This window comes from Sorex fumeus, unplaced genomic scaffold, assembly GCF_029834395.1.
Source record: "Sorex fumeus unplaced genomic scaffold, SorFum_2.1 ptg000030l, whole genome shotgun sequence".
Lineage (NCBI taxonomy): Eukaryota > Metazoa > Chordata > Mammalia > Eulipotyphla > Soricidae > Sorex > Sorex fumeus.
In genome coordinates, this window is record NW_026606087.1 from 8,804,018 (window position 1) to 8,820,929 (window position 16,912).

The 16,912-nt window shown below is 47.2% G+C and overlaps 1 protein-coding gene across 1 annotated transcript in view; it reads left to right on the plus strand.

Annotated features, from left to right (window-relative positions):
- Positions 1–266: 266 nt before the first annotated feature.
- Positions 267–16,912, plus strand: part of SCUBE2 (signal peptide, CUB domain and EGF like domain containing 2) — a 74,997-nt gene continuing 58,351 nt past the window's right edge. Inside the window, exons 1-3 of the mRNA XM_056116097.1 lie at positions 267–468; positions 1,711–1,833; positions 11,111–11,236. Coding sequence (XP_055972072.1) covers positions 312–468; positions 1,711–1,833; positions 11,111–11,236 — 406 coding nt within the window. The 5' untranslated portion in view covers positions 267–311. The remainder of the gene's footprint in view (positions 469–1,710; positions 1,834–11,110; positions 11,237–16,912) is intronic.

Below are 16,912 nucleotides of genomic sequence, written 5' to 3' on the forward strand. Positions count from 1 at the left end.
CAGCGGCGGGACCGTCCGTGCGAGTTGGAGGAAGGTGCGGGAGCGAGTTCGGGACCCGCGGGGGCCCGGGCTCCCAGCAGTCCCGGAGCCGCGGCGGCCGCGCCCCCTCCACCCGGCGGGGCGGGGGAGCGAGGGAACCGGGAGGGGCCGCGCTGCCCCCGCGCCGCCCTCCGGCCCGCAGGAGCGTGTGAAAATGAGGCCGGGGCTCGGGGGCCGGGCGGGGCCGGGCCGGGGTGTGAGAGCGCGGCGGGCAGGGCGCCCGCACACACCTCCCCGAGCCGCCGCCTCCGCCCGCAGCCGCCGCGCCGTCCATGGGGGTCCCCGCCTGCAGCGGCGGGTCCGGCCGGGCCGGGCAGCTGCGGCCGCTGCCCCTGCCCCTGCCGCTGCTGCTGTTGCTGCTGCTCGCCGCCGCCGCCGCCGCCGCCTCCGTGCAGCCCGCGCGCGGCCCGGGCCCGGCACCGCCCGAGGGTGAGTGTCCGCCCGGGGCGCACCTGGCACGGCGCGCGCCGCCCGCGGGCTCCCGGGCCGGGCTCCGGGCAGGGCCGCGGGGCTGCGGGACGCCGCGGGGAGCAGCCGGCTCCCCCCCGGGGGCGCGCCCGGTCGCCCGCCCACGGCGCCCCCGAGCGCTGGGACTGGAGGCCCGAGGCCTGGAGGCCCGACCTCGCACCCGGGCTGGATGACAGTTCGCGCGCCTCGACGGGGAGGTGGGGAAACCGAGGGCCCGCCCGTCGCTGCCCGGGAGGTCGGGGCCACCTGGATCTTTCTTCCTTCTGGGGGGGAGAGGGGTTAGAAAAGCTCTCCTGTGGGATTCGGGGTGGGGGGGCTGCCCGGCCGTGGGGATGAGGTGCTCTCTGCGGGTGGCCGCCGTTGGAGCACCCGGTGAATCCACGTAAACTGCACCCAGCCTGGGTTTGGGGGCCACCCGAGAGAAGTGCTCCGACTCCGTGAGAAATTGCAGTTCTTTCCAAATTCTTCTCTCGTAAACGGACTTTCTGGAAGGGCTGCCCTGCCCGCCCCCCCCCACCCCCACCCACAGGGAATTCTTGTGCTCAGGTCGGTGTCCAGGTTCCAGAGGGTGGGCAGCGGTCGTGGCTTTGGGGGATGGGGAGGGAAAGTCTTCAGACTTTGCACCGACTAATCAGGACGGTGGGCTCAGAGCACAGGACGAGAAGCCCCGAGACAGCTAAGGGACACAGCTCAGTTTTCAGAGATTTTATTTTTTTTTCTCTTTTGCCCAACCTGGTCTTCAGGCATTTATTACTTTTTCTTGTGCCAGACTCTGCCCTTGGCACTAGGAACACAGATGCCGTCTGTGATCAAGACACTCCAGGGAGAGACTGGCAGGGAAACCGCACAAGCGTGTGTGAGGTGTGCTGTGAAAGGAAAGAGAGACGGGAGCCCCGTACCTAGCAGGGGTTTTGGAGGACACGGATATCAGCCAAGTCCAGAGAGCTGGTGTGTGTGTGTGTGTGTGTGTGTGTGTGTGTGTGTGTGTGTGTGTGTGTGTGTGTGAATTCCTCTCAGAGAAACAGGCTGTGCCTAGAAATAATATGTCCATCCAAGAGTTGGGCTTATGAGGAGTGAAGTAGAGTGCAGTCAGGAAATGCTAGGGAGAGGAGAAGCCTGGGGAAAGCAGGACTTGGCCTCCACACCAGGAGATGCTGGGCTTTTTTTCTTTCTTCCTTCCTTCCTTTCTTTCTTTCTTTGCAGATGTGGATGAATGTGCTCAAGGGCTAGATGACTGTCATGTCAATGCCCTGTGTCAGAACACGCTTACCTCCTACAAGTGCTCCTGCAAGCCTGGCTACCACGGAGGGGGCAGGCAATGTGAGGGTAAGTGGTTTGGGGACCTGTAGTGGATGGGTCAGCAGAAGAGGCTCTCTCTCTCTCTCTCTCTCTCTCTCTCTCTCTCTCTCTCTCTCTCTCTCTCTCTCTTTGCCTCTGTCTCTGTCTCTCTGTCTTTCTGTCTCTGTCTGTCTGTCCCTCTCTCTCCCTCTAAGAAAAGCATGTTGCATGGGTCATGGGATTTTGTCTGGCTCAGAGGTGTCCTTTGTGTAGTTCCTGAAAGCCAGGACAGGGGGCTTTCCTGTCTTTAGATCCCACTCTGCATTGGGCAGGCATTCAGCAGCTGCGCTCAGCAGGAAAGCGGAGCCTGCAGCTCCCTGGGGGGCTTGTGTGCAGTGTTCTCTGGGTGCTGGAGCCCTGCCCTCCTCTGCTGCCTGTGTGGGGGTGTGGTTCCATCCCGTCCATGGCTTTCAGCTCTTTGGAGTTGTGACCTGGTAACTGCTAGATCAGTGTTTCCCAGAGAGGGTGATACTCCCCTCCTGGTCACCCTGAACCATCCAGCGCAGTTGTGGGTGGGGGTGGGGGGGTACACTTTCTGATTGTTTCTTTAAAGAAGAAGGTGTGGAGCAATTTCTTTTCTTTCTGAAAAGAAGGCCACTTGAGTTTGGTAACTTCTGTTCATCTGTTTTAATTTATTTATGTTTTTGAGCCACACCTAGTGGTGTTCAAGGTTTGCTCCTGGGTCTGTGCTCATTCCTGAGATCATTTCTGACAGTTCTTTGGGGGACCATGATCAAACCTAGATTATCCACATGCAAGGCAAGCATCGCGTGTGTGTGTGTGTGTGTGTGTGTGTTTGGGCCACACCTGGCAATGCTCAGAAATTACTCTTGGCAGTGCTCAAGGGATTATATGGGATAGTGGGGATTGAACCCTGGTCGGCCACATGCAAAGCAAACACCCTATCTGCTGTACTATCGCTCCAGCCCCCAAAGACTAGCATCTTCTCTGCTGTACTATCTCTCTGGTCCCAGGAAACTGTTTTAGAACCCCACCAAGGGCCTGTCTCATTTGAAGATGCAAGTTGACCCTGGAAAAATAGGTGCAAAGGGATATTTTAAGCCCTTAGAGCTCTAGATCTGGGAGCTGAAAACGCTGTTGTGTGTGCTCTGAAGATCAGCTCAGTGTCAGTCATTAACTCTGAAGTTTAGGGCGTGGCTAGAGGCCAGATTTCCCCAAAGGTAGGATATTCCTGGGGTGGGAATCAGGGTATGACTGGAGGTGGCAGGACTAATCAGGGAGCTCCCCACCAATTCTTTTCTTCATTTTCCAGATTGGGGCGCTGAGACCCAGGGGAACTGAAATAGGGGCCTGGTGGCCGTGTTTGCACCATTGGTCTGCAGGTGGAACAAAGTCAGCTCTGTCATTTAGCTTATTCTCCTGACCCTCCTTGGATGGACATGAAATCTATGTATTTATGGTTTCCTCTATGCAAGAAGCAAAACTCTGACCTACCTGACTTGTGAGAGGAGGCGTGTCCTTGGTCAGTCCACAGCTAGTGGGCTTGGTGGTCTAGCAGTTAAGCTCAGGTGTTTCTTCACGGTCATGTTTTCCCAGACAGGTAAACTTCTCTCTTTCTTCCCCACATTAGAGAACACCAAAAGCCTAACTCTCCCGAAGCATCTCATCATTCTCCCATTCCACGGCTCTAGCTCATTGCATCAGACATTGGAGTGATGGTACTGAGAGTTACAGATGTTGATACTCCAGGAGAAAACAGTTACTGTTTCACCAGGTCTTCCTATTGCACTGTGCTCTTTGGGAACAGACATCATTTGGGGCTTCTTTTATTTTATTTATTTTTTAGTTTAGTTTTGGTTTTTTAGGCCACACTTGGCACTGCTCAGGGCTTACCTCTGGTTCTGCATTCAGAGATCACTCCTGGCAGGCTCAGGGGACCATATGTAGTGCTGGGGATCAAACCCAGCTTGGCTTCATGCGAGGCAAACACCCTACCCGCTGTACTATTTCTCCATAAAGGGACTTCTTTTACATAAAATCATATTTAGTAAAGGGATTTCTTTGATATAAAATTGATATTTAGTACATTACATCACTAATGATTAATGACAACTGTCAAGGTTGGTCTTATTTTTTGCTTATTTATGTATTTGTTTCTGGGCCATACTCAGCAGTGCTCAGCAGTTACTCCTGGCTCTGAACTTTGAGATCACCCTGAAAGGCTCAGGGACTATATGGGGTATCCGGGATTGAACCCCCACCAGCCACATGCAAGGCAAATGCCCTGAGCACTGTACTGTACTCTTGTCCCTGGTCTTATTCTTAGCTATTGGGTTTGACATGTTACTCATGAGATGAAATTGTCAACAGTTTATAATTTAAAAAGTTCACTGTTTAGTTTAAAATAATTAATTCTCAATTGCCATAGTTGCTTTTATATATTCAAACTGGTCATGTATGATCATTATAGAAAAATGAAACTTACAAAAATATATACCATGAACCTTCCTATTCCCTTTTGATCCAGTTAATTCAGATCTCAACAGGAAGCACAAATTCTTTGTATTGTCACATGAAACTAAAACTCTAGGAGGATTTGTTCTTGTATCATGGTCGATAAACACCTAAAAAGTAAGGGTGTCTTGATTCAGTTTGAATTTTTTGGAGAGGAGTCCAGAGGCAGAAGCTTCCTTCCAAGAAGGAAAGCAGGAGAAAATGAAGTCTTCAAAGATAGTCAAAGCTAGTCAAAGATGTCACTCCTTTGTATGTGCTTCTTGGCTTCTTAGTTTTTAAGTCTCTTGGGTCCAAGCCATGGCACCATTTGTGTTATGATTTCTGTCAGAGTCACTGCTACTGTTTATGTTAAGGATGGGAACTGGGTTGGCCCAACAACCATAACAAGGATGAATCTAAACTGGCCTTTGTATTAGAAACTTTTGATGAATACGGCTCAGATCTTCTGTTTGCCTTATGTTTTTTCATGATAAGAGTTGATGTAGTAGCAACTGACACAATAAGAGAAAGTCCTGTGTCTTCTTGAGATAAGACAGTGAGGCAAGACTATACAGAAATGTGCTGTGTCCTTGGTAGAGTGTCTGAGTGGGGGCAGGAGGCACTCCATGTCAGCCTGCTCTGGTAAAAGTGACGTCAACCTTCAGGACCTTGTGGATACAGTGTTCACAATAAAATCGCTTATTTCTTCTCTTTATAAATGTGTGCCCGTATATCATATATATATGTATGTATACACATGCACATACATGTATCATGTATGTAGGCAGATACTTAGGGGCTAGACTAAGATTCTGTGGCTCCCCTCCCCCCAAAACAACTTGCCCACTGATTTTTTCATCTAATTGTGGATTTTGCCTGCAAGTGTGTTTACTCGGATGCCTGCCTTGTGATAATGTTTGTTCCTCTTATATTGATTAAATGGAATTATTGTGTAAGGGAGATGTATCTCTTTGCACTCATCTATTTTTGTATTTATTTATTAATTTATGATGACATGAACTCATGGATATTAATTTAATTACACACATTTATTTTTGGTTCATACTTTTCCAACTTTAACCATTGGGAGCTTCTTCAAGTTGTCTTTTGCATCCTTTTGGTACAACTTCCCCCATTAATTTTTTATTTTTAGGAATTTCTAATTTTCTAGTGTAAGATGCTCTGTATCTATTTTTCCCTCTCTGGGTGGAATCAGCCACTTTGCCAAGGAACCCTGTTTTCTTTGATTAGAAGTGATATGTAGAAACCACAATTGAATACTTGGTGTTCTCACGTCAGCAGAGTGTCATTACTCCTGGGTCCTCTCCATGCACAGAGATATGAAATAGATGTGTAGACACTCATTAATACATTATTTATTATTGACATCCATTTGACATGTATTAAAAACATTTCATTTTTAATTTTAATACGTTGATACTTTGAATTTCAAAACAATCCCACAAAATTCATTCTATCTTCCCCTTTTGCCTATTCATAACTCCTTTCTCTGAAAGTGAGAAACGTCTTTCATTGTTTGCAACCTATTTGCCTATTTATTTCATCCTCGTGTATACAGAAACCATTCACACAATTCAAATTCATGCATAACCCTGTGAATAAAGCAGATTGACTAGCATTTGCACATGGTTTTTTTTTTTTTTGCTTTTAACTTTCCCAAGGTCCAATTAGGGTATTGTTTTGTTAAGTTGCTTGGGTTGGTACTTTTCTTCCCTAACCTTTCCATGTGATTATGTTATTTTTTTTGTAATAAGATCATATTCATTGGTTTCAGCTTTCTCTTGGTCCCCTGCCTCTCACGGCTTTCTGGTTGATTGTACTAAGTGCACGTGTAAATATCATGTGTGTATCCCAGTGTTTTGAGACCCTACGCCGAAAAGATGTGCTCAGACAAGTGTTGCTTCCTTTGGGTTCGGCTGTGCTTTCTCATTCCTCCTGCTTCCCTCCACGTGGCGGGCCTGCAACCTCTAGTTTCTGGTTTACTCTTTCACATTTCTTTCATACAAAGAAACAGGAGAATGTGCATTTTCCTTTTATTTTTTAACTGCTTCACTGAACTATGACTCACATACTCTAAAGTTCAGTAATTCTACCTACAAAAAATAATTTTGGATAAATCAGACAAGGTATGCAACCATCGCACGTACTTTTGGTTCCTGTATACAGGAGGATGAAACAAATAGGCAAACAGGTTGCAAACAGTGAAACCTCTGGTTTCAAGCATTTTCCTCACATCAGTAAGATTCCTCAGGACCACAGAGAATTAGTTCTTGTTTCTAGTTTCAGTTTGGCAAACCCTAGTTCCTATCTGCATTGATTTGCCTTTTCTGGATGTTTCCTATAAATAGAATCATAGGATATATGTAGTTAAAATATATGCGTATCTCTCTCCGTCTCTCATTCTCTCTCTCTCTCTCTCTCTCTCTCTCTCTCTCTGGGTGTGTGGGATAGCTTCACTCCCTATGGGCTTGGAAACACTGTAGTACTGTATGGTGCTTAGGGGATAACAGGTGCTGGCAGGGATGAGGGGTGATGCTGTTGGATGGTATTTCATTGTATGAATATACTATATTTTTCTTATGGGCAGTTTCTTCTTTGGGGTATTATAAAATAATAATGCATTGAATAATGCAAGTCCTTCTGTGGAAATAAAATTTTCTTTCTTTTGGATATGTATCTCGGAGTTTCTCCCTGTCGGAGAGCCCAGCGAGCTACCGAGAATACCCTGCCCGCACAGCAGAGCCTGGCAAGCTACCCGTGACATATTTGATATGCCAAAAACAGTAACAATAATGGGTCTCATTCTTCTGACCCTGAAAAAGCTCCCAATACACCGTTGGGCTTTGCTAACACGCGACAGGGACGAATGGAGATGTTACTGGTGCCCTCTTGAGCAAATCAATGAACAACGGGATAACAAGTGACAAGTGAAGTGATGTATCTAGGAGTGGAGTTTCTGGTTTATATTGTATACTTTTTGGTGTTTTTTTTTGGGGGGGAGGGTGATCCACAGCTGGCATTGCTCAAGATTTACTCCTGGCTTTGTGCTCAGAGATCACTTCTGGTGGTCCTCAGGGGATTGTGTGGTGAGTTAACGCAGGTCAGCATTGTACTGACCTAGACAAGTACCCTCCCTGTTATACTATTGATCATCTTGCCCAGGGATTTAAAAAAATATTGGGGTCCATGCCCTGCGGTGCACAGGGCTTATTGCTAAGTCTGTGCTTAGGAATCGTCTCTGACAGGGCTCAGGGGACCATATGTAGTACTGGGGACTGAACCTGTGTCCCTGCATACAAGGTCAGTGCCTAATCTCTGTATTAGTGCTCTAGCTAGATGGCACACTTATGTTTTAAACTTTGAAGAAACTTCGACACTTTTTTCCAGAGTGGCTGTGCCATCTTATAATACCTTCACCAATGAGCATGATCTTTTCCTCCATTCTTGGCACCATATGTTGTCTGTCCTTTTTATAATAGCTATTCTAATGAGTATGAAATGGTATCTCATTTGTTTTAATTTGAATTCTCCTTGTAATTAATGGTAGTATATTTCCATGTGCTTATAAGCTATTTGCATAGCGTCTTTGGTGAAATGTCTATTCAAATCATTTGCTTATTCTAAAGTTAGGTTGCTTTTCTTCTTGAGTAATAAGAATTGCTTTTGGTTTTAATCAGAGATAGGGATTTGCAAATACTCTACCAATCTGTGGTTTGTATTAACTTTTATAATGGGACCTTTTGAGGTAAAACAGTTGTCAGTTTTGAATAAGATCCAGTGTACTCATTGTTAAATTTATGGGTCATGTGTTTGGAGTTTTACTTTAAGAAATCTTAACCTGGGGCTGGAGAGATAATACTGTGGGTTGTGTGCTCACCTTGTATGAAGCTGCCACATAAAGTCCCTGAGCACAGGGAGTAAGCCCTGAGTACTGCCAGGTGTGTTCCTCCCTGCACCAAACTGTATCACTGTATCACTGTATTGCTGTTCATAGATTTACTTGAGCGGGCCCCAGTAATGTCTCTATTTGTCCCAGCCCTGAGATTTTAGGAGCCTCTCCTTACTTTCCCAATGCTGCCATATTGGAGCCTCTTTCAGGGTCAGGGGAATGAGACCCATTATTGTTACTGTTTTTTGGCATATTGAATATGCCACGGGTAGCTTGCCAGGCTCTGCCGTGAGAGCAGGATACTCTCGGTAGCTTGCCAGGCTCTCCGAGAGGCATATATATATATTTTTTCCTCTATGATTTGTTGTCTGCTGTCTGAACCCCATCAAATATGGTGTGGTAATTATGAAAAATGGGTAGGGAGTGTCTTATGGTGTGTTGCGGTCCAGGAATACGTTCACTCATATGTGAGGGTCGGCCTGAGTGTGTGAAAGTGGCCTGGAGCGTGGCGGCGGTTGGGTTGTGGAGGTCGGCTGCCAGGGCTGGGTCCCTTGGGGTGGGGAGGGCTCTCATCCCCCCCCCTTAGGGCACCCCGAGTGAAAACAGCCTGGTGTGGAGTCCGGTGGCCTCCTCACAAAAAAAAAAAATCTTAACCTTCTCTTTAAGTATATAAAGCCCCACATTTAAGTATATACAGTCTACCACATGTACCAAACACGCTCCTGTTAGTTCAGCTATTTGTGAATCCAGGGCTGCAGTGATTTCTGGCTATCCTGCAGCCAGCTGTGCGTGAGCTCAGGAGGGAAGCAAAACTGACCAAAGATGTTTGAGCACTGTGGTGAGGAGTGAGATCTTCCGGTAAGCAAGTGTGTCTCTGCTGCAGCCAGGGTGTGCACTGGCTTGTACCTACGATGATCGGGACCCAGGGAGCAGAGGAGAAGAATGGGTGTGTGACACAGCAAGCGCATGTGACCCTATCCCTGCAAGCAACAGTGTCAGTGGAGGAAAGGAAGGGCGAAATTTTCATTACTTAACCAAGGTCACAAATATTTCACTGTCACTGTTCTCCCATTGTTCATCAATTTGCTTGAGCGGGCCCAGTAACGTCTCCATTGTGACACTTGTTACTGTGTTTGGCATATCAAGTATGTCACGGGTAGCTTGCCAGGCTTTGCCATGAGGGTGAGATACTCTCAGTAGCTTGCCGGGCTCTCTGAGAGGGGCGGAGAAATTGAACTCGGGTCGGCCATGTTGGCTGCGTGCAAGGCAAATGCCCTACCCACTTTGCTATCGCTCCAGCCCCACAAATATTTACCTCATAAAAACTTTATGTTTTCTATCAAAGTCTCATCATTTTAGCTCTTTCATTTGGGTCTCTGATCCCATTTGAGCTGAGTTTTGTAGGTGGTATGAGGCTAGAGTCTGATCTTTCTGCGTATGACCATCCAGTTGTCTCTGCAGTGCTTGTTTTTTGTTTTGTTTTTATTGAATTACCGTGAGATCGATCACGATCACGACCATCCTGTTGTTCATCGATTGCCTCGAGCAGGCCCCAGTAACGTCTCCTTCGTCCTAGCCCTGAGATTTTTTAAAAAGCGCCATATTAAAGGCTCTTTCAGGGTTAGGAGAATGAAACCCATCATTGTTACTCGTATTTGGCATATTGGGTATGCCACGGGGAGTTTGCCAGACTCTGCTGTGTGGGCAGGTTACATTCGGTAGCCTGCCAGTTTGTCCAAAGTAGGAATGAGATAATAAGATGTCATGTGGCCGCAAATGAGGCTGTGTGCTTCCTGGAGCTGGGTTTTATAGTCTCTGAGTCTTTAGATACAGAGTTGTTTATGATTGAGTTTCAGTCATACTGTGTTCCAACACCAATCTTTTCACAAGTGTCTACTTCCATTTTCCTCCTGCACCCCCCCCCCCAACTCCATCCCCACCCCAGCCTGCCTCTATGGCAGATATTTTACTTTTTTCCTCTTTAAGCACTGTGGTTTGTAGCATTTGTTGAACAGGTTATTTCCTCCTAATAAATGGCTAATAAATGGGTGGAGCGATAGCACAGCGGTTGGGTGTTTGCTTTGCACACAGCCGGCTGGCTGAGCCGGGTTCAATTCCTTCCCTCTTGGAGAGCCCGGCAAGCTACCGAGAGTATCTGACCTGCATGCACGGCAAAGCCTGGCAAGCTACCTGTGACGTATCCAATATGCTAAACACAGTAACAAGTTTCAAAAATGGACACGTTACTGGGCCCGCTCCAGCAAATCAATGAACATTGGGAGGACAGTGCTACAGTGCTACAATAAATGGCTAAAATCAAGTCAATCATAAAAACAGTTGGACACTCAATTATGTCCTATTTATTTGATGTCTGTCTTTAGTCCCACAGGTCTAAACTGTTTCACTCTTCTGTATCTTTCAAATTTCTTTATAAATTTTAGCATAAGTTGGTCATGTTCTGCAGGAAGAGCATGCTGAACTTTTATGTGTGGGTGTTTTTTATCCATCCTTATATTTTTACACAAAAGTAACATATTACAAATACTCTTACACATTGTGATTTTTTTCACTTATCTGCTAGAAATTGCACCTAACTGTGGATAGAGCTTGATCTTTCTCATTCTATTTTTTAAAGAAAATAGCTGCATAATGCTCTTATAGAGTAAATGTGCCATTAATCTTAGACTGCTGTGTGTGGGCATTTAGTGTGCGTTGTATCTGGTCTTTTGTAATTATAAATTAAAAACTGAATGGTCTTGTCCATATTTACTTCCCTCTTGTGGGTGCTGTATCTTTAGATTTGGTTGCTAGAAATGAGGTGGCTGGTTATAATAGGTGAATGTATAAATCTCTTCACGAAGGAAATAATACCATCTGACTTAATTGTATTTTACTCTTTAGACATTGATGAATGTGAAAATGAACTCAACGGAGGCTGTGTCCACGACTGTTTGAATATTCCAGGCAATTATCGCTGCACTTGTTTTGATGGCTTCAAGTTGGCTCATGATGGTCATAATTGTCTTGGTAAGAGAAACGGTTGGATATGGCAACTCTCCTTTTCTTACCCTCCGGCACACCGCCCCTTTCTTTCCTTTGATGAAAACACACTCATTAAAACAAAAAGAACAAAAGGGAAGCAGGTATTTGTGCTTTCTGGCTCCCTAAAAATGACATTCCCTAATAGAAAGAAAATCAGGTGAAGTATTCCAATTTTCCTGTCATCACATGTAATACAAATTATCTGTTAGTCTAAGAAGATGGATGGATATTATCATTGCTATTTATTGACTTTCTAGCATTGACTGTACATATTTAAAATCTTAAATTAAAAAAAAATAATTTGGTGGGGCAGCATTCCTGGTGATGCTCAGGGCCTACTCTTGACTCTGTACCCAGGGATCATTCCTGGTAGTTTTCAGGGGACCTTATGTGGTCAGCTATGTGCAAGCAGGTGCCTTCTCTGATGTGCTCTCTTTCCAGTCCACCTTAAAAACCTGTGGTCTTGTGTTAAAAAATATTTGGCAAATAATCTTTTTTTTTAATTTTAATTTTTGGCTTTTGGGCCACACCCAGCTGTGCTCAGGGATTATTCTTGACCATGTTTAGGCGACCATATGTGGTGCCAGGGATTGAAGTGTGCCTTTGGTATGCAAGGCAATTCCTATGTATTATCTTTTATTCTCCCATTTTTTTTGTTTGTTTTGCTTTTTTTGGTCACACCCAGTGATGCTCAGGGGTTACTACTGGCTCCGCACTCAGGAAACATTCCTGGCGGTGTGTGGGGGACCATATAGGATGCTGGGAATCAAACCCAGGTCGGCTGCGTGCAAGGCAAATGCCCTACCCGCTTGCTATCACTCCAGCCCCCTATGCTCCCAGTTTTATTTTTGTTTTTTGAGTCTCACACCCAATAGTGCCCAGGGCTTAAAACTGACTGCACTCAGGAATCACTCCTGGCTGTGCTGGGGGCGGCCATATGGATGCTGGGGATGAAACCCCAGTTGGCTGCGTGGAAGGCAAGCATCCTTCCTTGATGTACCGCCCCCCCCCCCACCATTTTTATTTTTATTATTTTGGTTTGGGTCATGCCAAGCAGTCTTGGGGGACCATGTGGTATGGAGGATCGAACATGGGCAAAGCATGCACTTAGACTCTTGAATGATCCCTGCGGCCCTATAACCATTTCTTAGTGTTGTCTCTATTCTAGAATTTGGTAAAAATGATTTATGTGAAGTCCAATTGTGTGTTTGGCTCTCAGCCAGGTAGAGTCTTCTTTTTTCTTTTCTTGAAAGAGAAATTTAAACTGAAACCTTTCATTAACATCTTCCCTGTATTCCACAAAGCAGAAATATCTGTTGGAGTTTCAGTTGGGGACTGCAAAAAGTGTATTTTTTTACATGCCAATTTCCTTATGCCAGGAATATAACAGAAGCTAGGAATGATGAAGTGGAGAGTGGCGTCTTCTTAGAAGATGCAGCACCATATACATCCAGCACTATGTACACAAACACAAAAATACAACACTATAGAAATATCAAACACATACATATATAGCACTTATATATATACAAACACACATACATGCAGCACTATAGATACGTATCATATACAGCACTGTATTTATTTCTACACACTCACACATATACATATATACAGCACTGTATACACATCTGCACACACATACAGCACCACAGATAGGTATTTGTGGGCTCTTTGCCAATTAAGGTTGGGGTTACCAGTCACACAGGAGAATGTTGTATGGGACAAATGACATCAGGTGCTTTTGTCACTGATGGGACTTTATGTGGCTGACTCATGTCCACCTGGCTGGTGGAGAAACAATTCAAGCCAGGACCTGACACTTACAGAAAGCAGCTCCAGATGGGGCTCCAGAATGGGCTATTGGAACAGCCACTTGAGACAATGTTTCATGGGCCGCACAGTCATTAATAAGACAAACTTGTATTTTGAGTGTTGGGAGAGGGGTGTTTCCTTTTAGGGCTCAATTATTATAAGATCTTTATTTTCCTATAATGTCACCCTGAACTCCATCCTGATGTAGACTCTGTCCCTTCCTGCCTGTGTCTGGTCCTGGGTCCGAGCACTGGGTCTTACGAGTCTGCGGTTGTCTGGAGGACTTATAGAGACCGAGGGCTCTGTGTCCCTTTTGTAGACGGCAGTCATAAGAGATACACTGGGGTGACAACCCTGAGCGCAGAGATAATTGAGGTTAGTTTTTAAGAATGGGAGAACCATTCCAGATTGGTGGGGGTTGGGCATGCACTGCTGACCATTGAACCCAGACCTCCCACATGTCAACCTTGTGCTTTCACCTAATCTTCCTGGCCTTAAAAAACATTACTTTTTTAAATGAAATTACAGCCAATGTATATTTTTTAGGAAGCACTCAGTACTTGTTTCTGAATATGAGATTTTCTCATATGACAGTCAATCTCACATTTCCCTTTGAATTGCCAACCATGACGTTTCAAGGGTTTGTATCAGATGGCAGTGCAGCCATCACGTGTGTGCTCAAACCCACACTGAGGCAAGCAGAACCAGCTGGGCCTGAGGAGCTGTCTGTTTCCGGTGGTTGGGTTGGTTCTGAGCTCAAGCCTGCTCAGAAATTCCAAGGTCCCAAGTCTTCCCTTGCTTGGCTGCTGGCACAGGTATTTCTCTGGACTCTCTGCTATCTGCTAGGACAGGTATTTCTCTGGATTTCTTCTGCTTCCTGGGTCTCTGGGCTTGTCAGCAAAGATCCGTCTTGCAGAAATTGCTGAAATCTCACTGAGTGCATGGGACAGGGAGGGGACGCATTGTGCACAGGAAACCCCAGTTTGATCCCCAACACCACATGGTCCTCCAGCACCATCATACAGGGCTGCAAGACAAACAAAAACAAAATAAAAGGCAAGGGGCTGGAGCAATAGCACAGTGGGTAGGGTGTTTGCCTGGCATGCGGCCAACCCGGGTTCGGTTCCCAGCATCCCATATGGTCCCCTGAGCACTGCCAGGGGTAATTTCTGAGCACAGAGCCAGGAGTAACCCCTGTGCATCTCTGGGTGTGACCCAAAAAGCAATAAATAAATAAATAAAAAGCAAACACTCGGAAATCCATTGACACACTAGGAGAACAGTGCCAGCATACAGGGCTTTCTTGGCCACTGAAGCTTGAAAAGGTTGAAGGGTTTTGTAACAAGAAAGACGCTCAGAGCCCAAACTATTCAGGAGGGGTCATTTCCTCTGTTCTCTGGGGTGACCCCTTCCCTCTCGTTGGCCTGCTTATCACACATGAAGCGTAAATACGTTAGCCAGAATGCTGGCTATACAAACCCCAGCTACCTCAAGTGGTAACCCTGGTGTGCTCCAGGATCCTGAATGCCTGTGGACCTGAAGACCAGCAGTAGCACCCCCTGAAACCCCAGTTCAGTTATTTTATTTTATTTTTTAATTTCAAATATCTAGGGGCACGTGACAGCCTCTATTTTTGTAGCAGTGACTCTCAAATCAGGCCACACAATGGAACCTTGTGAGCTGTTTGAAAACAAAACCAGGAGCCAGGGAAATAGCTCCAGGGATGGAGTACATGTCTAACATATGTGAGGGACCAAGTTTAATCCCTGTCATCGCATGGCCCCTCGGAGACCTGGTGGTCCCTGAGCACCTCTGGGTATGCTCCTTCTTTAAAAGTCAGAACCAAACAGAGGCTGGAGAGACATTCAGCAGGTAGGGTATACCTTAAAAGTGGCTGACCTGGTTTCAAATCCCAGCACCCCACATAGTCTCCTGAACCCTGCCAGGAGTGATCCCTGAGGGCAAAGCCAGGATCAAACCCTGAACACTGCCAAGTATGGCCAAACAACCCAAAACCACAACAGCAAAAACCCCACTAGACTAACTTCATCGTCCAAGGCTAATTTTATCAGTTTCTGGGGAGTGAGGATTCAAACCCCAGGGGTCAGGCCTGGAACCTGCAGAGGAGGTGGAGAACCAGGACTCTGCTGCCTGGAAAGATGCGCCTGCCTCATGCAATGTTGGTGCACATGAACACACACACTTTGGTGTTCATGTAATCAGTGCATCTCGAAACTTAAGGACACGCTTCCAATTAATTGCTTTGGAGGAAAGGAACAGTAGGTGCAGGGTGTGGCGGCCCAGAGGGCGGCGCCTTCACAATGCACCCACCCAGGCTTTTGTAGTTTTGGCCCAGCTCTCCTGCTCCCCAGGCGCACACGATGAACACCCAGCCAGGTGTGTTCCAGCCGGGCCCGTGGAATGTGCTCCCTTCACCCCTGGCCAGGAGAAGGGCGAGTTTGTTAGGCTGGAGGGGATGGCTGACGTCCCATCAGTTTAGAGCGGCATCAGCTCGGGAGAGTGGGAGGATGGATGACGGAGAGATCTGAGGCTTGAACCCAGATAACAGATATTTAAATGTGAAGTTTCTTCTTATGGATGCGCCCAGGAGCTAGTGATAGGCACGTGAGAAATGAAGCAGGAGAGAAGACATCGCTTTGATATCAGCCTGCTCCTTGATCCTCTGATGGGTCTTGAGAATTTTTGGGGTGGTTCCTCCAGTGCTGCTCTGAGATGCTGTGCTCCCCTGGTTGATGTGCATAGCACAGAGTGGATGAGCCCCTCTAGGTTCTAGGGGGGCTGTGCTGGACCCAACAGAACCCTGTCAAGCAGGGACAGATCAGTGCAGGGTTTTCAGGCTGTAGCGCAGGAAGAGCGGTGCGGTCAGTGTACTCATGAGTGGGCCACCCTGGTGCTCAGCAGTGCAGGACTGTCCCCTGTCCCACCCTGGGTGTGTGGATGAAGGCAGGGGGAGGGGCTGCCTCCATTTGTCTCTCCCTCCCTGTCTTTCTCGTCCCTTTTACAGAGGCTCCCACCATCTCTCCTACCCAGTTTTCAGGTTCGACCTCTGGCCAAGTCCCCTTTCAGCTTCTGCCTCTCCATTTCCCCTCTCCCGCCTGGGCTCTGTCTTCTACATCCACCACTTTATCAGGCAACCAAGGGCATGTGGTTTTCAAACCATCTTTTTTCTTTTTTTTTCTTTTTGGGTCACCCCTGGCGATGCTTAAGGGGTTACTCCTGGCTCTGCACTCAGGAATTACTCCTTCCTGGCAGTGCTCAGAGGACCATATGGGATGCTGGGAATCGAACCCGGTTCGGTTGCATGTAAAGCAAATACCCTACCCGCTGTGCTATCGCTCCAGTCCCTTCAAAGCATCTTTAAAGCCCAGGCTCAGGTGTTTTGCCACCCTCCCCGCACGCCTGCCTCTCACACGTATCAGTCCCCTGCCCCCGCTGACTTCTGTACCCCACACTAGACTGTGCCCATCCCTTGGCACAGCACCCATTGCTCACATGTTTCCAGGCCGAGTAGTCACCTTGCCCAGAGTCCTCCTCTATTTCTTCCTTCCGAGGCACCCCCACGCCCCCAGCACTGGCTGGAGCTGTTTCTGGTGCATGTGTGAAGCTGAATGCCCCGGCTTTGGACTCTTTTCCTTTCCCATGTCCTGTCCTCAGCTGGACAGGAGCCTGTGCCCCAGGAGCTGCCCTGCAGAAAGAGGATCCACTTTGACAGATGCTGGAGCAACCCCCACTCCGCTCCTGCTCCTCTTCCATAACTTCCTGGCTCGTACACAGGCTCTGGACAAATGCAGCAACTTGAGCTCCGAGCATGCTCCATGCTCCCAG